General features: G+C 42.4%; 1 protein-coding gene across 1 annotated transcript in view; it reads left to right on the top strand.

The window, feature by feature from the left end:
• The window catches only part of LOC127436089 (neuron navigator 2-like), a 92,001-nt gene that overhangs the window by 51,894 nt on the left and 12,844 nt on the right, over nt 1-27,263 (top strand). The window contains exons 13-27 of the mRNA XM_051690019.1: nt 3,090-3,219; nt 6,143-6,419; nt 7,548-8,214; nt 9,541-9,933; nt 10,759-10,824; nt 11,225-11,385; nt 11,755-11,937; nt 21,099-21,151; nt 21,642-21,665; nt 21,993-22,067; nt 24,103-24,186; nt 24,485-24,596; nt 24,716-24,886; nt 25,866-25,870; nt 26,830-27,002. Coding sequence (XP_051545979.1) covers nt 3,090-3,219; nt 6,143-6,419; nt 7,548-8,214; nt 9,541-9,933; nt 10,759-10,824; nt 11,225-11,385; nt 11,755-11,937; nt 21,099-21,151; nt 21,642-21,665; nt 21,993-22,067; nt 24,103-24,186; nt 24,485-24,596; nt 24,716-24,886; nt 25,866-25,870; nt 26,830-27,002 — 2,574 coding nt within the window. The remainder of the gene's footprint in view (nt 1-3,089; nt 3,220-6,142; nt 6,420-7,547; nt 8,215-9,540; nt 9,934-10,758; nt 10,825-11,224; nt 11,386-11,754; nt 11,938-21,098; nt 21,152-21,641; nt 21,666-21,992; nt 22,068-24,102; nt 24,187-24,484; nt 24,597-24,715; nt 24,887-25,865; nt 25,871-26,829; nt 27,003-27,263) is intronic.

Below are 27,263 nucleotides of genomic sequence, written 5' to 3'. Positions count from 1 at the left end.
GGAACAACATTTTCACAGCTCATTAAAAACAGGAATCTCAGACGTCCCTCGACACCACAGTTTGTTGGATATTAGTTATATTGAGTTGGATATGACAGACATGAACTATGGGGACTTTGTTCAAATCAAGAACAAATATTTGTTCAACTCTGTTGCAGAGGTTCTGGACAGTTGTGGATGTTTCAGCAAGATTAATAATGTTTTGAACACACACCACTCTTGGTTCATGACTGCTTTTGAATGAGCTTTCAGGTGGGTTGGTTGGTTGGTGTGCTTGAATGATCCTGAGAGATGTGTGGATTAGATGGTTCCTTATGTGTTGATAGGAAGTTTTGTTGACATGCAATGTTGCTTAAGGTCCCCTAGCATTGTTTGAGACTGTGGTGGCCTATAGTTGTAATATGGGGGAGTTGGGGCAGAGCTACTAGCATGAAAGGACTTCTCATGTACTGTACAGTCTAGGGATGCACCGAAATGAACAGTTTTGGATGATAACGATTAACAAAAAACTATAGACAGATAGAGATATTTTGCCACTTACCCAATACATATAATTTCAAGTGTGTATATATATATATATATATATATATATATATATATATATATATATATATATATATATATATATATATATATATATATATATATACATACATATATGTGTATATATACACTGGCGGCAAAGGTTTGGAATAATGTACAGATTTTGCTGTTTCGGAAGGAAATTGGTACTTTAATTCACCAAAGTGGCATTCAACTGATCACAAAGTATAGTCAGGACATTACTGATGTAAAAAAACAGCACCATCACTATTTGAAAAAAGTCATTTTTGATCAAATCTAGACCTGCCCCATTTCCAGCAGCCATCACTCCAACACCTTATCCTTGAGTAATCATGCTAAATTGCTAATTTGGTACTAGAAAATCACTTGCCATTATATCAAACACAGCTAATGAAGCTTAACATTGTCTTTGAGTTTTTGAGTTGCCACAGTATGCAATAGACTGGCATGTCTTAAGGTCAATATTAGGTTAAAAATGGCAAACAAAAGTAACAGCTTTCTCTAGAAACTCGTCAGTCAATCATTGCTTTGAGGAATGAAGGCTATACAATGCTTGAAATTGCCAAAATACAGTCTTCAATGATAAAGGACATCTGGCTCTAACAAGGACAGAAAGAGATGTGGAAGGCCAGATGTACAACTATACAAGAGGATAAGCACATTAGAGACTCTAGTTTGAGAAATAGACGCCTCACATGTCCTCAGCTGAGAGCTTCATTGAATTCTACCCGCTCAAAACCAGTCTCATGTACAACAGTAAAGAGAAGACTCAGGGGTGCAGGCCTTATGGGAAGAATTGCAAAGAAAAAGCCACTTTTGAAACAGAAAAACAAAACGAAAAGGTTAGAATGGGCAAACAGACATTGGACAACAGATAATTGGAAAAGAGTGTTATGGATCTTAACCCCATTGAGCTTTTGTGGGATCAGCTAGATTGTAAGGTGTGTGAGAAGTGCCCGACAAGACAGCCAAATCTATGGCAAGTGCAACAGGAAGCGTGGGGTGAAATGTCACTAGAGTATCTGGACAAACTGACAGCTAGAATGCCAAGGACCTGCAAAGCGTCATTTCACAACGATCATTAAAATGAGAACAAAAAAGAATAAAAATACATTATTATATGTTCTGAGTAGTGCCAACTCTTTTGTGGATATTATTATTTCTGGATTGTACATTTGAATTCACAGTTTTTACAAAGTGTTTTACTAATTAATTATAAATAATCCAAATCAGTTTTCATATCTGTGTTTTCATGCTTATTACCGGTATGCTGATGGTTTTCATTTGGTCAATAACTGGCCAATAAATACTGGCACCCAACATAGTGGTGCATCCCTAATACAATCCCACACATTCATATCAGCACATGTCCTTTTCCCTGTCTTTGATTAAGACCAGATAGCGATCTATATATTGGTCAGGCCAATTAATTGGCCGATATTTTTCCATTTTGTGATTATTGACACTGTTTTCATTTTTTCTTGTGAATTTGGAGTAAATATGTTGTGTACATCTCATATGCTGTCATTAAATGTTATTATATCAGCATTACATCAGCTATCTGCCACCTTGTTTTCTAGATATTGGCATCAGCCACTGAAAAACCCATATTGGTTAACCACTACACCTTATGCCATAAAATTGTATACATTGTCTCATATATTTTGGAGATCTCCTTTTTAAGTTCATGGATAAGTTCATGGATATGTTATTGTCCTATGGAAAATATCAGAGATTGTATGAGGAGAAGAAAGGCCACTTAACATGGTGGCTGTTCCTTTCAATAAAAGAGACAATCATCATATTGACCAAGGCACTCCCTTACTCTATAATGCATATTACTTGACCAGACTATTTTAGCATGATTTGAGCTAAAGAACCAAATATATAATAAAAATTTTGTCAGATGATATTGGTGATTTGACATTTTTACACTGCTAATGCAGTTATGTTTAAATGATAATCTTTCTCTCCTTAACATATACCATAATTCATAGCTCTTCGACGGTTACCCAATCATGCTACTTACCTTGAGGAGGGGCTTTCCCTTGGACCATAGACAGCTTCAGTCCATATGACTTTGGTAGGGCCCTGCTGAGCATCCTAATGGATTTTGTCAGGCAGTACGCTTTGGGAAACAGGAATAGCAGAGCAGAATGCATTGAGAATATGAGACACAGAGCTAATTAAAACAAGTTTCGAGGAGTAGAGAGACGTGCCTAATGTCTCAAGCATGATGGGAATGCAGGCTTTTACACTCAGGCTGCCCCTGTGCACATATCAGAGTCTGTGGAGACTTCATGAGTCTTCACAGATGTGGTCTTTTTGCTCACCTTTACCTCCATTCCTACTCTTTATAACCACGATTTTTCTAATTATGTTGGGTATTCTGCCTACATATGTTCTGTTTTGTCTCTGCCTGTCCCAGTTTCACTCTATTGATAACATGATATCCCCCTGGTGGAGCATTCTACATACATTTTAGAAGAATTAACCTTTCCTCTTTCTTTCTTCTTTGTTCTCAGTTGGGACGACAGCAGTTCAGTCAGCAGTGGGATCAGTGACACCTTGGACACAGATGACCTCAACACCAGCTCATCCCTTAGCTCCTATGTCAACACCCCATCAGTCCCACACCAGGACGTGGATGAACAGGTTAGTCATTGATACTTTAGAAGTAACTTCAGAGCCTTAGTGGAATCAAAAACATGTGCAGATCTTCAAGAGAATCAAAAGGATGCTTAAAAAATTAGCTATTTTTGTTTAGTTAGTTTAAAAGAGCAGGCTGAACCTTTAGATTTAGGGTTATAAGGGGCTGTTCACATCGAATGTGTTTTTGCATCCATGTGTGCTGTTTTTCAATTGTTTTTCTATGTAAGTATGCACTAGGCTAGACAGATGTATTTGTACAATACAAAAAGTTATTTTGTATTTTGATTTTCAATTTCAGTTTAGTTTCATTTTTTATTCCTTATAACACAGCACTACAAATTGTTACATCTGCCTATGATGACGCACATAACATTGCAAAAAGGCTACAAACAAACTGTAGTTGGTTAGTTAATGGAAATATATTTTTTTTTCATCTGTGGATCAGTGGATTTTCATCTATATAATAGTTTTAATTTCATGATAATGACCTTGTCTAGATCTTCATTGCACATTAATTGTAGAACACTTCAAAACCACAAATCTACTCTTCGCAATTCATACTAGTGTACTGTGAAGATTAAATTTAGCGTAATTGGGGTTTGGATTGTTACATAGAGTAATATCTATGTCGAAAGAATCTAGTAGCCTTAAAAGTATCCTGTTAAATAGCCCCTTAATTTGATTTAAAATCTCTGTACTTCATTATATACAATCAAAAACAGGCCTTGACGTTTATAGCTCTGCTCTGGCAGCTGTTCTGATGCTTCATTGTCTCTCTGATTCAATTAAACATTGGTGGGCCATTATCAAAACTTCTGCTTTCAACTCTGCCCCAATGATAGATCATCTTTACAAGCTCTGAGCAGGTTAACATATGCTGAACAAATGGGCTAAAGATACTATGTCTGTCTAGCCTGTTCAAACATGGTGACCCCTTTAAATCCAGTTGTTGCGCCAATACCTGTGGCTTATTGGTTTTTGTGTTTCTGTTAGTTGTTGAAAACTTAAAAATTTCATTTGGAGTCAGTAAGCTTGCATCATGAAATGTTGCGATGTTAAACACATGATCTTGTTCTGACACCTAATAATTTTAGCATAACTGCATTCTGGACATGGGCATAACTTTGTTTTAAAAAGTGGTGTGGACAGTTTTTATTGGGGGAAGGTTGGTTGTGATGTCGCGAAGTGGCAAAACTCATGAATATTAATACGGTTCTTATAACACGCACAAACAAAATAGAAACTCCTTACACTTACCTGTCAAAGTAATTTGAAAAAGTGGTGGGGACTAAATTAGCAAAGGCAAAAAGTGGAAGGGACATGTTCCACCTGTCCTACCCATAAATGATGCCTAAGATTCTGTAATTGGATTGTTGAAAAAGAAAAAAGAAAAAGAAAGAAAAAGAAAAAAAAAGGTTTTCTTAAGAAACTTGGAGTAGTTCTTTCCCCTGCTCTCACGATGCTAGGGCATTGTGGGTGGTTGCCAGTGTGTTGCCAGGGGTTCATCTTAATGTAACTATAATCTCCCAGACACATCAAACCCTATAACTCTTGTATTTAAGATAAAAGGAATGTTCTGGGTTCAATACAAGTTATGCAATGATGGAAATGAATGGGGTCCATTAACGTTAAAATACACACTATTTCAAAAGTATAGCCAGAAGGTGTTAACATTATATTTGTTGATTTTAGTGTGATAAAATCGCTTACCAAGATTGCAGGGCTTACTGGCGTCATAACAACTAATTTGTAATACTGGATATAATTTGACACAATTAATGTTAGTAAGGGATTTTATCACACTAAATTAATGTTAACACGCATAATGTTTACATCTTTTGGCTATACTTTTGAAACAGTGTGTATTTTAACATTTATGGACTGGTCCCATTCACGTCCATTGTAAGTGCCTTACTATAACCACAGTTTTTCTTAATAAACGAGGGACGAGCCAAAGTAACCAAGTGATAATCAACATCAGGCCACAAATGCTGTCGATTGAGCTTAACTTGTACTGAACCCTGAATGTTCTTTTTAATCACATTTTTATTCATCTCCATATCAAAATGAAAACATGTAGGCAACTTCAAATATCTCCATTTGTTTTGGATCTTTGCACCACTCAAAGGCCAGGAGTGGTTTCCAGTACCAGCTGATAATTTAAAACTCACAGTGTCAAACAAAGCCGTGACCCAAAAACACATAATCATAAGCCAAATATCTGCCACCTCTCACCTCCACACCCTTATACTCTTTCCCTATAAAGTCTTCCCTTATTCTTAAGGCTGAAGTGGAGGACGGATTTATTGTATCAGTGTAGAGATAAAAATGTTTTGGAATTGGCCCGATAACAACTGGAGGCCATTAACATTCTTTTCTTGCCAATAATTTTTCATGAGTATTTTCAGTAGCAGCTGAACAATGAACGTCTCTGAAAGGGGGTAATGTCATCTTGGCTAGATTTGTGGAAGGCCATGTAATTGGGTAATGGGCTGGCTCATATAATCAGGTTTTGTGATGGAAGTTGATAATGTTGCAGAAAATATAAGATGTAAATTAGCTGTCGTGATGATATCCTATCTCAGTCATTAAAGACATTACTCAATATGTTTTTTGCATATTGATGATGATGATGATGATGAGACTGTGAGACTGTGACTTAGTGCACAGTTAAAGTCATACACATCTGGTGTGGATGTATTAAGACAGTAGAATAAATATCTTAGCTCTGTAGGTCTGTACAATGCAAGGGAATGGTGGCCAGAATTTTGAAGGTCCAAAGAGCACATGAAGGAGGCATAAAAGTAATCCATATGACTCCAGTGGTTAAATCCATGTCTTCAGAAGCGAAATGATAGAATGTTTTTTAAATTCCAATATATTCTAATGTATTAAAGGGAACTAAAATTTTGTTTTCTTACCACAGATCCAGACGGATACAGAGAAACACTGTGCTGTGAAAAATAACCCCAATTGGTACAACAACGACGTTAAACATTCAGAAGGGTTCCCTGACAGTGGCATTAAAATGGACACCTCATCAAAGTGGATTCACCGGTCTTTGGTTTTATCTGATGAATCAGAACAAAGCTTGACAGGACGCAAGACGCCAACCATCTCCCAGACAGGTTCTTGGAGGCGGGGCACCTCCCCAAGGACCAAGGCTACCATACCTACAAACTGTAGCTCACTGAAGTCACATGGTAATGGTTTAAATGGTGATGGTCTATTGCATGGCTGAATCCCAATTTGCATAATTTCTGTACTATATAGAATTCCAAATTAGGATTGGTGCGTCACAAATCATTGTACATATGAATATAGTATGTCAAAGGTACCAGACAGCATTCTATTTCTGGTGGATTTTCAAAGTATACATCCATTCTTGCTTGTTGGAAGAATATTGCCCAAAACCTCTAGTGCTATAAAGGAGGGGTTTGCAACAGTTCGCTGTATGTATGCGACAATGCTTTATAGGTGGGTTTGTGCTATCAAAACACAATTTTATGATGTTGCACTATGTTCACTTCTGGTGTTCTGGCTTCATACATACTCAGAAGTACACACTTTTTTTCACTTTTACTAATGCAGTACATACTGTTATTGCATAGCAGAAGTAAGAACAATGGGATTCAGCCCATGTTTATGTAAAACACACACTTTTAGTTGATCCTGTGCCTCTTCAGACTTTAAGACTCAGATGACAATTATACAAGGCACTTATGTATTAAGACAGTAGAATAAGGATTAAATGTCAATGAGATTGACTGAAATAGACATTCTGAAAAATAAAATAATGAATAAGAATCAAAAGATCAAGGGCAGGTCAACACTACTCCATTTTCGGTTGAAAACGCATAGATTTTGCTACATTTACACCTCTCATTCACACTTTAAAGGTGTTTTCCTCCACTGAAAACAGTGACTTTCAAAAACGCTCTCTATTGCTGCATACTTGTTGTTAGGGAACTGAAAACAGAGGGAGTTTTCAAGTGAAAATGATTTAGGGTTGACATGGCCTAAATACATTTAAATATAAATCCAGGCCATGTCTCTGTTTTTATGTGGTCGTCTAAGGTATTAGTCCTTTTCATGTGTAATCTAAGGCAGACATGAGTCAACACAGAGATGTGTTATCTGATCACAGATCACATCACAATGCCCTGTAACACTTACATTGTCTTATGTGGGATGTGCTGCACACCTTTGCTGAGATGTGGAAGGCTTATGTTCATATGAGTCCCGACATGGACCCTTCTACTGTATTCAAAGCTGTAGAAAACATGATTTCATTTTCTGCTTGACAGTCCGTGTCATTGATCATCCCACAGGTAAGACCGATGACGCCAAGGTGTCAGAGAAAGGACGGCTCTCCCCTCGTTCCAACAGCAACCCCCGTTTCCCTTTGGAACGGCAAATGAGTGTTGATGAGACCAAGAAACTTTCCTCCAATTCTACTGTGCGCATACCAACCAGCACTTTTGGTTTCAAGAAGGTCCCAGGTTCCATGGTGACTATAACCGCAAGTGGCGCTGTGATAACTAGTGGCTCAGCTACAGTGGGCAAGATACCAAAATCAGTTGGAATTTCTGGGAGGCGAATTGTGGGTCGGAATACGAGTGTGGATGATGGATATCTTCCACAGGGTGCCCGGAACACTCTTCAGTATCGCAGTTTGCCTAGGCCTAGTCGTGGCAACAGTAGTACCAGCGCTGCTCGTTGTTCTAACCGCTCCAACAGCTCTATCCTTGATCCTAATATTTGCAGCAAGGGCACTGCCACACTACCCAATCCTAAGAGTCGCAAACTAGTCAAGTCCCCAATAGGGTCCAACCAGACGGACCGAGAGAAGGGTGTCTTCTCAGATGTGGAGAGCAAAGCATTAGGGCAGGCACCTAAGGCTTGCACAGCTATTCAGAGAGGGATGCCAATGCAGTGCCAAGCTGGAAGGCAAGAAGGAGGAAAGCATTCCGAAATGTCCTCGCCAACCCTGCACAGGTAAGTTCTCGCTTGCTGAGTACACATTTACTAGTTGCAAAGTTTAGCTTATGGAGTCTTAAAAAAAGACTTTAAAGACTGTTGTGATGAAAAATGCTGTTTGTGAGGCAAGATTCTATGGCACTTTCTGTCTGTTCTTATGCTTGTGGATGAAAGCACCATTTAAGGTCCCTCAAATATTTACACAGCAGTTCTCAGCTGTGCTTTGTGAGTGCCAGAATGTTCTCCTTTGGTGTTGGATGGTGTTCACAGAAGTCAATGTTTTTCTGAGTGATTTGATCTTGGTTGATATTCTGAGGTTTGCAAGGCCTCTACTGGTCCTTTTTCTCTGGGCTTCTTGTACTGGCTGCTTGATATTTCTCTAAGACATGGCACAGACTAAGGGACTTGTGTTTGTTCTAGCTGATTAGCCCTATAGCTTTGACTGACTGCCCTCCCTTATGTTAGTTGTACCAGACTAGATATAGGCTGATGTTATTATAGACCAGACAGTCTATGAAATAATGAAAAAAATCAAGAACCTCTCTTTTTTCAGAGATATCAGGCTTTCCTGATCTTATATGTTCTTTTGTAAAGAATTAAACCCTTCTTTGGTTTGCATTCTGTTGACAATTACCAGCATAAAACGGAAACATCCCAGATAGCACCCGTACATCCTCAAGATGTTTCATCTGAAAAGCATCGTATTCAAATTTTTGTGTAGAAACTAGTGCTGTCAGTCGATTACAATTTTGAATTGCGATTAATCACATATTATTTTGCAGTTAATCACGATTAATCACCAATTTTAAAAGTGCTGAAATTTGACACTGTACATACTAATTTTCTGGTAAAAATTAATTTATTTCCATATTAGGAAAGAAAACAAAACAATATGTAGCAATATAATGCTTTATTATATCCCTTAAAACTCTCATCAATTTCGAGTAAACTTCCTGTCGCCTTTGAAGGAATGCAATGTGAAGGTTGTACAAAGTAACATTTATCTTTAACAATGCTATTAAATAAATAGAAGGCACAACAACACTATCTCAGTGTGGATGGAAGGCTAAAATGTTGTGAAAAACGTATTAGTGTGGACATGGCCTTATATCCATTCTAAATCATAAATATCTCAAAGAGATCTGCTGAATGTCCTGTTGACATCCAAGAGAAAACATCTTATACATGTAATGCAGATGAGAAAACACTCTAAAAATATCTCTTTCAGATTAAAACGCACACATCATATAGACGTTTTGGTGATGTACATGTGCTATCTGGGAATTGGATCACATTTTGGGGCTATCTATCTCATTTTACATCTCTTTCCCTAATTGCATCCAGACTGTTTGGTGGCAAATCTGGTAGCAAGCAAGGTCCAGTCACCACCATGGATAAAATGAAAAACTCCTCCATCATCTCAAATCCCCATGCCACCTCCATCCAGCAAAGTGGTGCTCTGGGCACACCATCTGTCACCAGCGAGGGCACCAGTCCACTTTACAGTGACAGTCTAACACTGCCCTCTGGGGATAACGTGGAGCAGGCCCTTACCTCTGTGGCCTCCAGACCAGGATCTGCTTTCTCACCTTGGGTAGGAAGGGATGGAGTAGGCCATCTCTCCCAAAGCTCCATCCACACCAGTAGTGACTCCATAGATGTTTCCCTGGGAAAGGAGGATACACATTCAGCATGTGTTAATCGGGCTAATGGTACCCGAACTGGCTTCTCAGACAGGTGAGAAATGGAGTCACATGTTTTTAATTTATGTATGTCTGTACGGCTGTATTGCACTGTATATTAAGTAGTTGCTGTATTGGAAGCCTAGTAGTTAAGGGGCCGTTCACACAAAACATGTTATTGTGTCAGTCTAAGCTGTTATTGTTTTTCTTTGTAAATACGTGCTAGATGCACTTTTTAGACTTCTGCACTGTGTCTCACGCAGGAGTGGCGCGTTTTTTTTTATATGTATATTTGCTGTGCTGCAAATCAGGTTTTTTAGTGCAAGAACGCATTTGGTCTAAACAGCCCCAAAGACTCCGAAGTCGTTGCCCATAGATTGCAAGTTTGGTCTCAGGTATCTGAAGGTGTCAAAACCACAAGGTTATTTCAAGGGCATTACCCTGCAATTGGTTTTCTGTGTACTTCGAATCAATAGTTTTTCCACTTCCACAAACACTGTAAATGTACTGGTGAAATGTGACTTAACTCTTCAACTCTTATTGTAATACATCACATTTTGGATAACTACAGAAGGCCCTTTTACTGTAATATGTTCCTTTTACCTTGTTTTTTGAACAAGTATCTGCATTGTATGCTCAACCATCTCTTTCATTAAAGCAATGGCGGACCCTCGTTCTTCCTCTCACAATTATTTTTTGAAGCTTGCCAACATCATGCCAAAATTAGTGATTCTTTCAGCTATTTGTGACTAGAAAGTAGGGCTTATATCTCCACTGATGATCTCTCTTCCTTTTCATTTATTCCTCTTTAATCATTTCTTTATCTTTCTATCTCTTTCATTCCCTTTTTCGTTTTGTCTGCCCCTGTACCCTTTTATAGCCCTATGTCTTCCCCCTCTGCTAGCCCTAAATTAACCCACAACACATTGCCACGGAAGCAGGACAGGTAAAGATGTTTGGTTAAGTGATCAAATTGTACTTTGTGTTGTTGTCTGGTTTGTATGCAATATGTGAATAACATTCTAGTATATCAAAAACATGCAGTTTTTGAAAACTGGTTTGGATTCTTTTTATATGCAATTATATTAGTTTATTATTTGTAATGTGTATTTATATTATTAGGTTTCTTTGGTTCATTGCCTGCTTATGTGGTTATTGTAGTATGTAAATAAATGAGGGATTCCAGATCAGTAGACTTGGAATTTCTGTATCCCATAATGAATTAGATAGCAATGCTTATTCTGGCATTGTGGCATTTTTCTTGGACCTGTTTTCATGTGAATGTACAGTGTGAAAAGAGAGAGCACTCAGTCTCACACAGTCAAACACCTGTTTTAAATCTGCAGGTATGCCCATGTGCCTCAGATCAGAGGTCACGAGGAGACCCATGATTGGCTACGTTCCCCATCTGCTTTTGGGCTCCCAAACTTGACTGGCTCCTCCCCTTTTACCCCTGCCTCTGCACTCAGCTCGCCCTCTGGTACACGGCTCAACTTTGCCACACTTGGTAAACACAAGCAAACACTAACTTATTCATAACCGCTGTCTTTTCCAATGCGTAAAACGAAAAAAAGGTTTTTGATGGGTTTTCAATATCACCTTATAGCTGAGTAAATCATTTCAGCGTAATCTAAATTGGAGTTAACTGGCTCAATGCAGGATTCAAACAATGAACTTTACAAGGGTTATTTTTTATAGTATAATTAACCTCACTTCTAATATATTGACATCTTGCTTTTTTGGGTTTTCTTATACTTTTAACAACTAAAGTACTAGCCTTTCCCTGCTGCTTTACTGTGAACTTTGAATGTGTGAACATGTTATGAGATTTGGTCATAGAACTTATTTAACCTTGACCACTGTGTTGACACTCCAGGCAGTCCCACCTCAGGTTTGCAGATTCATCTGACCACTCTGCGTGGCACCAATGGTCAGGGCAATCACGAAAGCCCATATGACCCCTACAGTGACCCACGTCTGCGGAACTCCTCGATGAGCCTGGAAGAGAAGAGTCGCACCATGAGCAGCTCCGGATCGTTCCGTGAGGGTCTAGAGGAAGGTGGGACTTTGGAACCATTTCGGAATGATACTTGTGTATACTTGTATACAGTGGCCTGATTGCTTAAAATGAAACAAACTGGGGCCCGATTCACAGAGAATTCTTAAGAAAAAAATCTTCTTAACTACTAATTACATTTTATTTTCTAACTTAAGAGTTAAGAATATTTTGTATTCCCAAAAAGACTGCTTAAGAATGTCCTTATCCTTTTTCTTCTAGCATCAACATTTATATCTAAATACCCTCTTACTAACTACTTATAATTTATCATAATAACTAAAATTTCACTCTATCTCTATCACGAAATCTGGTGCAAGTTTGTTTTTGCTTGTGTTGAGTGATTTTGGTTCCCTATCTGTCACTCACTCGACGTTGTGTCAATGTAGTGACACTAGGGGTCACTCTTGGGAGCCCCGAACACCTCTGCTTTTTTTAAAAAAAGGCCAATGGGAATTGGCGAGTGGAATTTGCATGCTACTCCCCCGGACATACAGGTATAAAAGGAGTTGGTAGGCAACCACTCATTCAGATTTTCTCTTCGGAGCCGAGCTGTTGCATTCAGTGCACTGAATTCAATTCAAACTCAGTTCTCTTTACCGTTCACCTAAAACGAATGGGTTTACGGCGCATTTCAGCGGCTTCTCCCCCTCTGCACCTGTGGAGTGCAGAGAACGCCCCTGGGCGCTTCGGCAGAGCAAAAGAGTATATTCTAAAAGAGTATATTTTCTTTCTAAAAGAGCGGCACACACGGAAACGTCTTTTTAAAGATGACTTTCCGTTTGTGTGTTATTCCTGGTTGCGGTCGTTATCTCTCCGCTTCTGACAGCCACGATCGCTGTCTTACGTGTCTGGGCGCTGCCAACGCGGAGACATCGTTCGTGGATGGGTCTTGTCCTCATTGCGAGAACATGACCATGGCAACGTTGCGGTCGCGGATTGCATTTGTAAGAAAGCAAGCCACCCCAGCGGCTCCCTGCCTCAGTCCTTCTACCTATGGGTATGAGGCCATGCCGGTTAGCACTGGAGGCGATTTGGGGACCTCAGTGGGAGCACCTCTCCCGGGTAAACCCCACGGACCTCCCATTCCCCAACATGCTCGCTCTCACGGCAAGTTCGACCTCTTATTCGGAGCCCGGAAAGACGATGAGTTATCGAGCGCAGCATCGGAGAGCTGGCTCGTCCACTCTGACGCGAACGCCTCGGCTGGGCTCCCTCCTTCGGGTTTGGTCGCCTAGTCTCAGGCCGACGTGGAGATGATGGACATGCTTTCCTGGGCAGCCGCGAGCAACGGGCTAAAGTAGAACCCTCTGCTCTCCCCTGAACCCTCGCGGCTCGGTGACTGGTTACTGGGCCCAGAGCGCCGCTCACGGCCGCGCCCCGCCCCAGTCCCTTTCTTCCCGGAAGTGCATGAGGAGCTGACAAGATCGTGGGGGGCACCTTTTACTGCCCGGTCCCGATCTTTCAGCTCCCCCACTCTCACTACCCTCGATGGTGGGGTGGCCAAGGGGTATTCGGTGATCCCCCAGGTGGATAAGGCGGCCGAAGCTCCCGTCCAAGGCCTGTAGGTTTACATCGTCCCTGACGGCCAAGGCCTACAGTGCCGCTGGACAAGCCACCTCCGCCCTGCACGCCATGGCTCTCCTGCAAGTTCACCAAGCCAAGGCGCTAAAAGAGCTGCACGGGGGTAGTTCTGACCCGGGATTGATGCAGGAACTGCGCTCGGCGACCGACCTCGCTCTCCGGTCGACGGAGGTCACAGCGCGGTCTCTCAGGCAGGCGATGTCCACCCTGGTGGTCCAGCAGCGCCACCTTTGGCTCAATCTGGTCGAGATGAGAGAGGCCGACAAGGCACGGTTCCTTGACATCCCCATCTCCCAGGTTGGCCTATTCGGCAATACCGTCGAGGACTTTGCCCAGCAGTTCTCGCGGTGAAGCAGCAGATGGAGGCCATTCAACACATCCTGCCCTGGCGCGGCTCAAGACCCCGCACCCTGTCTGCTCGTCGCCAATGGCGTCCTCCTGCAGCAACAGCACCGGCTCTGCCGCAGCCTGCCCCCGCGGCCCGGCCCCGACGTGGAGCCTACCGCTGGAAGCAGATGCCACCCATCTCACAGCCGGCCGCCGGTCGAAGTGCCCCTGAGATGGGCAACCCAGGGATGAGGAGATCCACTTCTATGGAGCTAGTAGACAGACCACTCCATCCCCCGGTGGAGGGCCGGGAGGAGAATCTTTTGTTTAATTTTTTGCCGCATGCCCAAGAGGCTGCGGTACCCAAAACTTCAACAAAAGAGTGGTTTCCTTGTTCTCTATGTCACATGTCAGGTGCGCACGGCCAGCATCATGACCGGTGTCCATCGTCCTATTTCAGCAGGTTTGGCGCTCCAGAGGCGGACCCCCCGCCCCTGCGCACCCAGCTGTGGCACAAACACGGCCACACTGGGTTGGCTTCGACGGACTACGGGGACGATGTTCCTCCTCCCCCCTCCTCGACCAATCTTATGGTGGGTATCAGGAGCCAGGTAAGTGCTTCAATGTCCCTGGACTCAGCACGGCCACGGGGCTTGAGCCCCCGCTATGTGGCGCCTCAGGCTCTGTCCCACTGCGAGGCCCCACCGGCCGGTATGTCCGATGTGATTATTGGTCCCCCTCGCCCCTCGGAGTTTGGACACGTGGCTTGCGCTTTCCAACCCGTCGCGATGGCTGACCCGGACCGTCCGACTCGGCTACGCGATTCAGTTTGCCAGGCGCCTGCCCAGGTTCAGCAGCGTCCGCTTCACCTCGGTGAAGGGCGAGAGCTCCGCTACCTTGCGTGCGGAGATCGCGACCCTTCTGCGCAAGGGTGCGATAGAGCCTGTCCCTCCAGCCAAGATGAAGAAAGGGTTTTACAGCCCTTACTTCATCGTACCAAAGAAAGGCGGTGGATTGCGGCCAATCTCAGACCTGCGAGTTCTGAACCGGGCCTTGCACAGACTCCCATTCAAGATGCTTACGCAAAAACGCATTTTAGCGAGTGTCCGACAGAGATTGGTTCGCGGCGGTAGACCTGAAGGACGCGTACTTCCATGTCTTGGTTTTACCGTGACACAGACCCTTCCTGCGGTTTGCTTTCGAGGGCCGGGCGTACCAGTACAAGGTCCTCCCCTTTGACCTGTCCTTGTCCCCTCGTTTCTTCACGAAGGTCACAGAGGCAGCCTATGCCCCGCTAAGGTAAGTGGGCGTCCGCATACTCAACTACCTTGATGACTGGCTGATCCTAGCTCACTCTCGAGTGTTCCTGTGCGCACACAGGGACCTGGTGCTCAGGCACCTCAGCCATCTAGGGCTTCGGGTCAACTGGGAAAAGAGCAAGCTCTCCCCAGTTCAGAGCATCTCTTTTCTCGGCTTGGAGTTGGACTCAGTCTCGATGACGGCGCGCCTCATGAATGAGCATGCACAGTCAGTGCTGAACTGTCTGAAGGCGTTCAGACAGAAGTCAGCGGTTCCACTGAAACCTTTTCTGAGGCTCTTGGGGCATATGGCATCCTCTGCGGTTGCCACACCGCTCGGGTTGATGCATATGAGACCGCTTCAGCACCGGCTTCAGACTCGAGTCCCGAGATGGGCATGGCACTGCGGGACACATTGCGTGGTCATCATGCCGATCTGTTGCCACCTCTTCAGCCCTTGGAACAACCTAGCATTTCTACGGGCAGGGGTTCCCCTAGAGCAGGTCTCCAGGTGCGTCATGGTTACGACAGATGTCTCCAAGACGGGCTGGGGTGCCGTATGCAACCGGCACACAGCCGCTGGCTCCCGGACTGGCCCGCGGCTGCATTGGCACATCAACTGCCTCGAGTTGTTGGCAGTACTGCTTGCCCTGCGGAGGTTCCGGCCGTTGATCCAGAGCAAGCACGTGTTGGTCCGGACAGACAACACGGCGACGGTAGCATACATCAACCATCAAGGCAGTCTACGCTCCCGTTGCATGTCACAACTCGCCCACCATCTACTCCCCTGGAGTCAGCAGCGCCTCAAGTCGCTACGAGCCACTCACATCCCGGGCGACCTCAACACCGCAGCGGACACGCTGTCACGACAGGTTACACTCAGGGGAGAGTGGAGATTCCACCCCCAGGTGGTCCAGCTGATTTGGAGTCGATTCGGTCGAGCACAGGTAGACTTGTTTGCTTCCCGGGAATCCTCCCACTGTCCACTTTGGTACGCCCTGACCGAGGCACCCCTCGGTATAGACGCGCTGCCACACAGCTTGCCCCCTGGACTATGCAAATACGCGTTTCCCTCAGTGTGCCTACTTGCACAGACCCTGTGCAAGGTCAGGGAGGACGAGGAGCAGATCATCCTAGTAGCACCCTACTGGCCCACCCAGACGTGGTTCTCGGACCTCATGCTCCTTGCGACCTTCTTTCTCAGGGACAGGGCACCATCTGGCACCTACGACCAGACCTCTGGAATCTCCACATCTGGCCCTTGGATGGGACGTGGAAGACCTAAGTGGCCTACCACCCGCGGTGATAGACACGATCATTCAGGCTAGGGCTCCCTCAACGAGGCGCCTGTATGCTTTGAAGTGGCGTCTGTTCGCTAAGTGGTGTTCTTCCCGACGCGAAGACCCCCAGAGATGCGCAGTCAGATCAGTGCTTTCCTTCCTGCCAGAGAGGCTGGAGGGGCGGCTGTCCCCCTCCACCTTGAAGGTGTATGTAGCCGCTATACGGCACACCACGACACAGCGGACGGTAAGTCCTTAGGGAAGCACGACCTGATCATCAGGTTCCTGAGAGGTGCTAGGAGGTTGAATCCCTCCAGATCGCATCTCATCCCCTCATGGGACCTCTCTTTAGTCCATCGGGGTCTACGGGGAGCCCCCTTCTAACCCCTGGAGTCAGCTGAGCTTAAGTCACTCTCCTTGAAGACTACTCTCCTGAGTATGCTCATTTCCATCAAGAGGGTAGGGGACCTGCAGGTGTTCTCTGTCAGTGAAACGTGCCTGGAGTTCGGTCAGGGCTACTCTCACATGATCCTGAGACCCTGACCGGGCTATGTGCCCAAGGTTCCCATGACCCCGTTTAGGGATCAGGTGGTGAACCTGCAAGTGCTGCCCCAGGAGGAGGCAGACCCAGCTTTGGTGTTGCTGTGGATCGCACGCAGAGCTTTAGAAGCTCCGAGCAGCTCTTTGTCTGCTTTGGTGGACAGTGGAAATGAAGCGCTGTCTCCAAACAGAGGATCGCCCACTGGGTCATTGATGCCCATCATGATGCCATATCACGCTCAGGACGTGCCGCCACCCATGGCGCTACGAGCCCACTCTACTAGGAGTGTAGCGGCCTCCTGGGCCCTGACCAGTGGCGCCTCTTTGGCAGACATCTGCAGAGCAGCGGGCTGGGCGACACCCAACACCTTTGCGAGGTTCTATAATCTCCGGGTTGAGCCAGTTTCATCCCGTGTGTTGTCAGGTCCGAACAGGTAAGTTCCGGGACAGCTGGCCGGGTGTACCGCTTGCATATAGGGCCTTTCCCCTCCCATGAGGTGAAGATGTGCGCCTTTGACTCCCAGTCGTGTTCACAAGTTGTGATCGCTGGATTAATTTTCTCCTTAGCCCTGTGGCAGACGAGTTTGCGGAGAAACTCGCTGCCGCCCCAGTACATGTGCTAACTAAGCCCTGTACTGGGGTAGGTGCTCCACATGCACTGGTTCCCAATAGGTGACCCCATGTGATATATCTTCTGCTAAATCATTTCCCTGTCAGAAAACTGCGTCTTCCTTGGGCAGACGCCCCTCTGCCCCCGGTCACCATGCTTGTAGAATCTCCTCCCCCCTCGGGTAGGACCTACCATGCGACTTCTCCACATGACATACTTCCGACAAGACTAGGTAAGACCATGTGATGTATTTCCACTCAAAATACACCTCCCCCCCCCCCCCTTCTCTTGGCGGGGTGTGGTCTCAGCGGTGTCTTCCCCTTGGGAGTGACACCCCCCGACGTAGACATTTATGGCCCCCAGTCGGTTAACAAATTCCACTCTTTTTGGGGAGAAAAAAAGAGAAAAAGAGGCCATGGCTGGGCTAGCCTGTCCCTATTTGTTGGGCAGTCGACTCGTTCCCGAAGGACCATTCAACACTCATAAGAGCGTTGGGGGAGTTTACGTGACGGCCTGGTGCGCTGGCTACGAGGCACACAGTGGTCTGCCCATCTCGCACAGCCAGTCCACGTAACACAGTTCAGCTAGTTGTGGCATTTTGTATAGGGACCCCTAGTGTCACTACATCGACACAACGTCGAGTGAGTGACAGATAGGGAACGTCCTGGTTACTTTCGTAACCTCCGTTCCATGATGGAGGGAACGAGACGTTGTGTCCCTCTTTCCACAATGCTGAACTACACACTGAAATGGCCGGGACCTTGTCTCGGCTCCTCAGCACAAAACCTGAATGAGTGGTTGCCTACAAGCTCCTTTTATACCCGTAGTCCGGGGGAGTGGCATGCAAATTTCACTCACCAATTCCCATTGGCCTTTTTTTTTTTTTTTTAAAAAAAGCAGAGGTGTACAGGGCTCCCAGGAGTACATCGACACAACGTCTCGTTCCCTCCATCAGGGAACGGAGGTTACGAAATTAACCAGGACGTTTATTGTAGTCTGATTTGATTAATTTTTGACTCATTTATTCCAACAGTCATGGAAAGCCTGGAATTATTAGAGATTTTGAAAACTGTGAAATCTAGGCTTGGAAAAGGCCTAAAAGTAAATGAAATTTCTATTGAGAATTAAAAAATTTCTAGTTACATTAAATTCTAAAATATTTTATTGGCGAGACATTGCGCTATTAAATGATTATTATTTTAAGTGACTGGAAAAATCATGGAGAAATAATGGAAAAATCATGGAAATTCAGTGGTCAAAAGGTATGTGGGAAACCCGTTTTAATGGTTTGAGAATTGATCATACTAAAACTACTGATTTTAATCAGTGCCATCTAGTTTTTGATTGTGTTTACATAATTCACAAACACAACTCCAATCCATAATGTCATGATTTTACCAAAGAACAAATAGACCTGCTAATAACTAAATGATAGGTTGTCATTAATGTTATGGCTTTTGACTACGTCATGCTTTAACATGTGTCCTTACTTGCGCCAAAGCATAAATAAACAAAGGATGGCTTTGTTGGCCTGGCAGCCTTTAGCTGCAGTTAAACTTGATTTGATGATTAACTCGCCTGCCTTGGCCCTTCACCACTTGTCCTAAGGCTCTCTTGTGCTTTCTTTCCATTTTGTCTCTCTCTTTATGATTCATGTTTTTCTAAGATAGTGATGGTGTTGATTTCAATATGCCCATGAGCTTAAGCTAGAGCTACAATCAGCAGTGCTGTTCAGGCTTGTTAAAAGAACACAGTTGTTGATTGCAGTACTGATCCATATCTTTATTCTAACTTGAACTAACTAACATAAACTAACAATGAAAAATAATATATTTATAAATGTGCATTAACCCAGATTAATAAATATTGTAAAATGTATTATTCATTGTTAGTTCATGATACCAAATGCATTGACTAATGTTAACAAATAGAACATCATTATAGTGTTACCTAATGATAAAACATGGTAGGACTAGGACAGCTTTGCTAGTGGAGATTGTTGCATCATCACAGCTTTCTCTTTGTTATTTAAAAAACTTGACTAGAAATCTAAGTTCCAAGTAATTCACTTCCAGAGCATTAGCCTGTTTGCTGTCAATAGTAAAAAACAACTTGCTTAAAAAAAGCTAAAGTTCACCTGAGGCTTTATGTCATTGGTTAAAACTTCCCCTCAAGGATCTTCCCTGGACTGTGAAGAAATCATTTGTTCCATGAGATTAGTCATAATGCATTAACATTTATTTATCATTTAACAATGTTGCAACCTCAAAGGCAGTTTAGTGTAGTAACACTTAACACAGTTATTTCTTCGTTTAGAAAACAATGAAAGGAAGAATTTAACTCATAATTCTTTGTATGTAGTGTGGTGAAAGGGATTTAGAACCATGTATCTTAATTGCAAGTTGAATGCCCTTTCATCCATAAATTATTTTCTTACTACATTTATTTTGACATGCTTTTATTACCTTTGTTCTTCCTAAGGTTTTTGGATCAGTGAAAATAAAAATAAATTAAAATAAAAACACACTATATACAGAGGCAAGAAAAAGTTTGTAAAACCTTTGAAATTACCTGCATTTATGTATAAATTTGTTTTAATATCTGGTTTGAACTTCATCTAAGTTACAATGATGAACAAACACAATCTGTTTTAACTAATAACACACACATTATTGTATTGTTCTTGAACATATTGAATACATCATTCAAACATTCACAGTGTAGATTGGAAAAAGTATGTGAACCCTTAGGCTAATAACGTCAACAAAAGCTAATTAGAGTCAGGAGTTGGCAAACCTGGCATCCAATTAATGAAACGAGATTAGAGGTGTGGGATAGAGCTACTTTGACTTATAAAAACACTCAGACATTTTGAGTTTGCTATTCACAAGAAGCGCCTGCTGACGTGGACCATGCATCGCAAAAAAGAGATCTCAGAAGACCTACGATCAAGAATTGTTGCTTTTCATAAAGCTGGAATGGGTTACAAAGTTATCTCGAAGAGCTGAGGTATTCATCTGTCCACAGTTAGACAAATTGTCTATAAATGGATACGATTTAGTACTATGGCTACTCTCCCTAGAAGTGGCTGTCCAGCCAAGATGATTCAAATGGCACACCGCAGAATGCTCAGTGAGGTAAAGAAGAACCCTAGAGTGACAGCTAAATACTTGAAGGAATTATTGGAACTGAAACAGGCATGCCCTCCAATAAAGACAAAAGACATGAACGATTATAATTGTTTGAGCATTGTGTTTGTCTATACTTTGATTAAAGATGAGATCGCATTGTATGACCAATTGCAGAAAACCATCTAATTCCAAAGGGTTTACATATTTTTCTTGCCACTGTACCTTTACCCTACCAGCAAACTAGTTCTTAGGTATTGTTTACTAAACTACAGCCCACAATGTCTTTTCATTGCTTATCCTACTACTTGCATATTTATTCTTTGCAATGACTCACATGTTATGAATGATACCTGAATACTTGTTTAAATAGAGGTTATTTTACATTTCTCCACAGTTCATGGCTCATCTTTGTCTCTGGTATCCAGCACGTCCTCAGTTTACTCAACGGTGAGTCAAGGGCTTCAAGTTATAGAAGCTAAACTCTAAACGAGCTGGATTTCTGACTCATAATCAGCTTTAAAAACCCCATCAAATTAAAATTTGAGTTAGTTTCTTTTAGTCAATGTCTGTATATGCTTGTATTTCCATAAAAGTTGACACATCTAACTTTTATCAGATTTAAATGGACAATCTTTCTCTTAAAGGAAAACAGACCAAATAATAATTATTCATTTTATATGCATAGGCAGATACACATTTCTGTCCAATAAAATGTACTTTAAAATGAGAATGCTGCCTGATGGCAATCTTTTTAGTTACTTCAAATAAACTATAACAATAAAATCAGCATTTAGTTGATGAGAGCTAATTTAGTGGTGCAGCTTGTTTGTGCAAACTCTATAGCTTGCAGGCTTAACTAGATGCTGTTTGTTCACTTTTTAGAATAGCTCAGAAATGTTAATTAAAAATATTAATCATCATCTTCTTCCATCCGTAGCCAGAGGAAAAGGCTCATACGGAGGTAAGAGTGCCATTGTCTCACTTCATATATTGTAAATTGTTGAGTGTGTCACACATTTGAGCATGTAGACTGCCCCAACACTATTTTTGTATGTAATTCCATTAAAAAATTTAAACATTTTCCTATTTGTTAAGGTGATCTTGTAGTAATTGCCCTTGATCACTACTCTTTAATCTTTGTTTTATGTCTACAAGCAAAGTTTCCCTTTCATGTGGATCAAGGGACAGCCTCTCCTCTCCTTATTATATGAGCAGCCAAATTAGCATAAAAAGTCAGCTTATAGCAACATGGCTTGTGTTTGATGACTTTCATTTAATGTGTGTTTAGATTCGTAAGCTGCGGAGAGAACTGGACACATCTCAAGAGAAAGTCTCAGCTCTCACAACACAGCTAAGTGCAAACGTGAGTACAAAACTTAAGCAGTTGCTTTGGCATGATTACCCATAATATATTTCTAATACACTGAAACCATTATTTCCTTCAAGCATTTTTCACTCTAGTTCAGTATTCTTCAATATCTGATAAACATCTTAAAAGGAGCATTTTCACTTACATTGTAAATTATATACAGTAAGTTGCAAAACATCTGCTAAATGTCATTCTAACAGGGACAATTTAAGGAACCCATTGCATGTGAGCAGGTGCCTCAAATATTACATTGTCCAGTGGAATACACATCGAATAACTGTGTTGGAGACAAGATAGTCTTTTATACTATGAGCATTGTTATTGGCTTTGGAGGTTGTGGAGTTTGGAGGTTGTGGAGTTATCAAAGATGTGGTTAGTAGTTATAGAACTGCATCATATTGGATTTTGCATTGTGGTGTAATTTTGAGTTTTGTACCAGCTGTTTAAAGAATGATTCAGTTAGCCTTTTGTCTGTTTTGAAATTTTACCAGCTGCCTGCAGCGCACCAAGACGGTGTGTAAATGGGTGTGTGTGATAAACCTGTAAGAGGAATTATTCGCTCATTAAAAACAAACATGACAGCCCGCATCGGGTCAACACAGGCTAATTAATCGTCACATCCTCAAGCCCTTATCTATCTGTCAGCTCCCATACAGGCTTCAAGCTGGAGGCTTTTGCCCTTCTGGGAAACCTTTCAAAGCATTTAACGTCCACATACACACCTAAAACACAGGGTGCTCTGAATACTAACTTACTAGGACATAAACGATTAGTGGGAGCTTTATTAAGGGTATCATTTGAAATAGCACATGCACAAACACAAACCTCTTACAATGGAAATCATTCAGATCAGGTCTCTAGTTCCCTGATTATCGGCTCATGTTGCACAGAGTGTGGGATACGATTGTTGTTATGTGTGAGAGTAGTTGCTCATTCTTGGCGGCTCCATCTGAGGAACACGTCGTCCTGAGTGTCTCAGTGTGCGATTAACATTTGCCAACTCAGAGAAACAAGAGAGATGTTGACAGGCAAGGCTAACCCCAGTCAACCTGGGCCAGTGATCTGGCACCCTCTGAATCATTACCCATCTCTGAGGTGGGTCCGTGAGAGGACTAAGCCAAAGTCTCTTAGATGCAGCAAGAGCCACGGTTTCGGCTCACAGAACCAGAACAAATGGAGGAAACGGGAAGTTAGTGAGGTGGGCTGAGCAGATTTTGGCGACAAGATCTCAGTCTTGCTACTCTGTGCCACTAATGCTTGCTCTTCACATTCTTTGTCTATTTAGTGTTTTGCTTTTCAGTTTGTTTTGTTTTGTTATGGTTTAGTGGGTTTTTGTTTGATTTTGTTTTGTTTTGCAAACAACTTGTAAATTGTTAACTTGAGGGGGTTTGTAATTATTCTCTTTAGTTTGAGGATTTTGTTTGTTGGTTTGGGCTCTTGATTAATCTCTGTTGTTTTATGAACAGTTTGTATGACACATATTGATGAGTTACCATTTGTAACTGTCTTTGTGAAGTTGTGGTTTTCCATATACATACTCCAAAAGGTTAATCAAGTAACCTGTATGGGTGTGTTGTATGCATTGTGTCATATTGTCAAGATGCAACTCACTTGCAGTTAAAAGTGAAGAACAAATGTCTTGTTTCACCTCCAGTCCTTATCAGTCTAATAATCTACTACATTTTGTCATGGAATATTTTCTTCTTCCTGGTTTCATTTTGCATGTAGTGGGACTTGAGGTGTTTCATTTTGCAGTGAAAATGAATAGAGCTTGTGTCAGCTTCTCTAGTTTCTAGATGGATTTTTTAGAAGCTGAGTTCATGCCACAGCATGTCTTTATCAGAGAGCACAGACGCACAGATATAGTTGGCACTTTGGGAGGCATTACTGACAAGTTGCGACCCACATTTTTGTGGAAAAATCATAATACTTTAGTTGGCTGCGCAACATCAGGTTTAATTCAAATACTGATTTGAGGTCTTTGTCCAAACTTATTTAATTTGAGAGTGAAATTGTGTGTGTCCCCCAGGCTCACCTTGTGGCAGCTTTTGAACAAAGCTTAGGAAACATGACCATCCGGCTGCAGAGCCTGACAACGACAGCTGAACAGAAGGTAAATGTGTGTGTTCTGTATGTGTATATGTATGTGTACTTTGGGGACAACATTGACAAATTAAATCTGACAAAACCTCACTATGGGCACATTCAGGGATGTCCTCATTTGGAAAAATAATTCATACATAAAATATAGATGGATGGATGACATCCCTGTGAGGAAAATAGCTTCAAAAAGGATCTAAATAGAAATTTAGCATAAAAAATTCTCACAAATATACAAATACACTTAGGGTTAGGTGGAGGGTAAGGGAAGTCCCCACAAAGTTTTAACATCACTGTATGCTTTTCTACAGGACACAGAGCTGAATGAGTTGAGGAAAACCATTGAGCTCCTTAAAAAGCAGAACACTGTAACTCAAGCCACCATCAATGGAGCCATTAAGATGCCAGACCCAAATCGCAAAGGTTAGAACCTTTGGATACGTACAATAAAGTAAACAGTACCATTTCATTTATTGCCTGCATGATTTATGCTACGTTTCCCTTGCATTTTTTCATATTCTCTCTCTCTATTACTCTTCCAGTCTCTCTAGACTCCATTAACGGGTCGCCTCAGTCCCAGCAAGATTTGCGGATCCACAGGCAGCCCTCCTCAGACAGTGTCTCCAGCATGACCAGCGCCACCAGCCACTCAAGCATTGGCAGCAACCTAGAGCTTGACGCTAAGAACAATAAGAAGAAGAAAAACTGGGTGAGTCTCAAGTGCAAGCACAACTCCCAAAATACCTTTTCTTCTCATAAATGATTGTTCTTACAAAGACTGAGCAGGTTGAACTCTGTTTACTTTACTTGAATTTATGTTAAAGGAATATTTCACCCAAAAAATTAAAATTCCGTCATCGTTTACTCACCCTCATGTTGTTTCAAACTTGCATGACTTTCCTCCTTGGAACACAAAAGCAGATGTTAGGCAGAATGTTAGCCTCAGTCACCCTTCACTTTCATTTTTTTTTTTTTCATACAATGCAAGCGAATGGTTGACTGAGGCTAACATTCTGCCTAACATCTCCTTTTGTGCTCAACAGAGGAAAGAAAGTGAAACGGGTTTTGGAACAATATAAAGCTGAGTAAGTAATGGCAGAAATATCTTTTTTGGTGAACTTTCTCGTTTATGCTAGATGTTATTAGTTGACCTGCATTGGTTTAATCGTTTTAAATATTGTAGCAATGCTGATGTTTTAAATACTGACTCTCACCATTTCTGTTATCAGTCTACGTGTGCAGGAGGAAAGGTGAATAATACCATATTAAAGAAAATGTGTCACATTCTGTTGTAGACTTTCTCTGTTGCTGCATGTGACAAACAAATCACAATATTAATTTGTAAAATTCACCATAATGCAATTAGGGACCAATTTCCCTGAATCACTCTGGGCTTGTCAAGTGCAGTAAACAGTGTTTGACGAATTGTGGGTTGATGTTTGTTTTTGTTTAAAGTGTAGAATAAAAGTTTCTTTTAGTGATATCATAAATTACTTTGTCTTCTTGCATTCAGGATGTATCATGCATTGGAGGGAAAGCACAGGATAAATATGTATGCTCTACTGTCCCTGTTGATGTGGTGTTGTTTTTGGGCTAGTATGTATGAAGATATTGACAGTCACTGGCATGTAGATTAAATGACCTGAAACTACTGTGGTTCATACTGTAGTTGAGGAAGTGTCTATATCACAGATGAAGTACAACAGATTGTTGTGTTCATTCCTCCCTAACGTTTTCCATTTATGTAGTGCTAAAATATTTGGATTCCTTCTGTAGCATTTAGATGTTGGTTTTCTTTAAAGGTGCACTCAGTGGGGCCTGGGTAGCTCAGCGAGTATTGACGCTGACCACCACTCCTGGAGTCACAAGTTCGAATCCAGGGCATGCTGAGTAACTCCAGCCAGGTCTCCTAAACAACCAAATTGGCCCGGTTGCTAGGGAGGGTAGAGTCACATGGGGTAACCTCCTTGTGGTCGCGATTAGGGGTTCTCGCTCACAATGGGGCACGTGGTAAGTTGTGCGTAGATCGTGGAGAATAGCACGAGCCTCCACATTCTGTGAGTCTCCACGGTGTCATGCACAGCAAGCCACGTGATAAGATGTGTGGATTGACTGTCTCAGAAGCGGAGACAACTGAGACTTGTCCTCTGCCACCCAGATTGAGGTGAGTAACCGTGCCACCACAAGGACCTACTAAGTAGTGGGAATTGGGCATTCCAATTTGGGGAGAAAGGGGGATACAAATTTTTTTTTTAAAAGGTGAACTCTGTGATGTTAATAGTACAAAAGTATTTTGGAAGATGTGTTTAAAATGATGTACACATAAAAAGATAAACACAATTTTACTGAGTGCTCCTTTAAGAATATATCATGGTTATCATAAACTGGATCCAAATCGCATTTTTCCAATTTACCGTGTACTTGACTAACTTAAAGCTACAGTGTTTTTAGTTAGATTTGGTGTGTTGAAATATTTTTTTCTGATTTTCCCTGTGCTTTCATGTCATGGTATAGGTATATGAGGTAAGATTGGATAAGCTTCTTCAAATCAAGCTCAGTTTCTGCTTTAATATCCACTTGAAAAAAGGGATGGTAGTCACTGCAAACACACAATGTTGAAGGGTTCATAGTAACATCTTTGTTTCCTTCCTCACAGCTGCGGAGCTCCTTTAAACAGGCTTTCGGAAAGAAAAAGTCTCCCAAATCGTCCTCCTCTCACTCTGACATTGAGGAGGTTACGGACTCCTCTCTGCCGTCTTCACCCAAACTGCCCTATAACGGCTCAACGGCCTCCTCTCCCATGATACACAACTCACACTCTAACTCCCTGTAAGCGCCTCTCACTTCTTCTCTCTCCTACTCACCCTTTTTCACCTGTTAGTAAAGCCAGAGAACCCAAACAAACCCAAATACTTGTAAAAACCAACCCTGCCCAAGCAGTTTGTCAGGTCCCACTGGGCTCAGATCAGGTAGCAGGCCCCTAAGCAGCTGATGAATTTGGTTTTCTGGAAATCCTTAGACCGAGGATGGATTTATAATAGACAAGCACCATTTACGATGTGATTTAGTCTAGGACTGGGTTGTGTTTTT

The sequence above is a fragment of the Myxocyprinus asiaticus genome, chromosome 46 (genome assembly GCF_019703515.2).
Source record: "Myxocyprinus asiaticus isolate MX2 ecotype Aquarium Trade chromosome 46, UBuf_Myxa_2, whole genome shotgun sequence".
In the NCBI taxonomy this organism is placed as follows: Eukaryota; Metazoa; Chordata; class Actinopteri; order Cypriniformes; family Catostomidae; genus Myxocyprinus; species Myxocyprinus asiaticus.
Note: the sequence above shows the minus strand (reverse complement) of the source record. Positions and strands in the feature narration are given on the sequence as shown.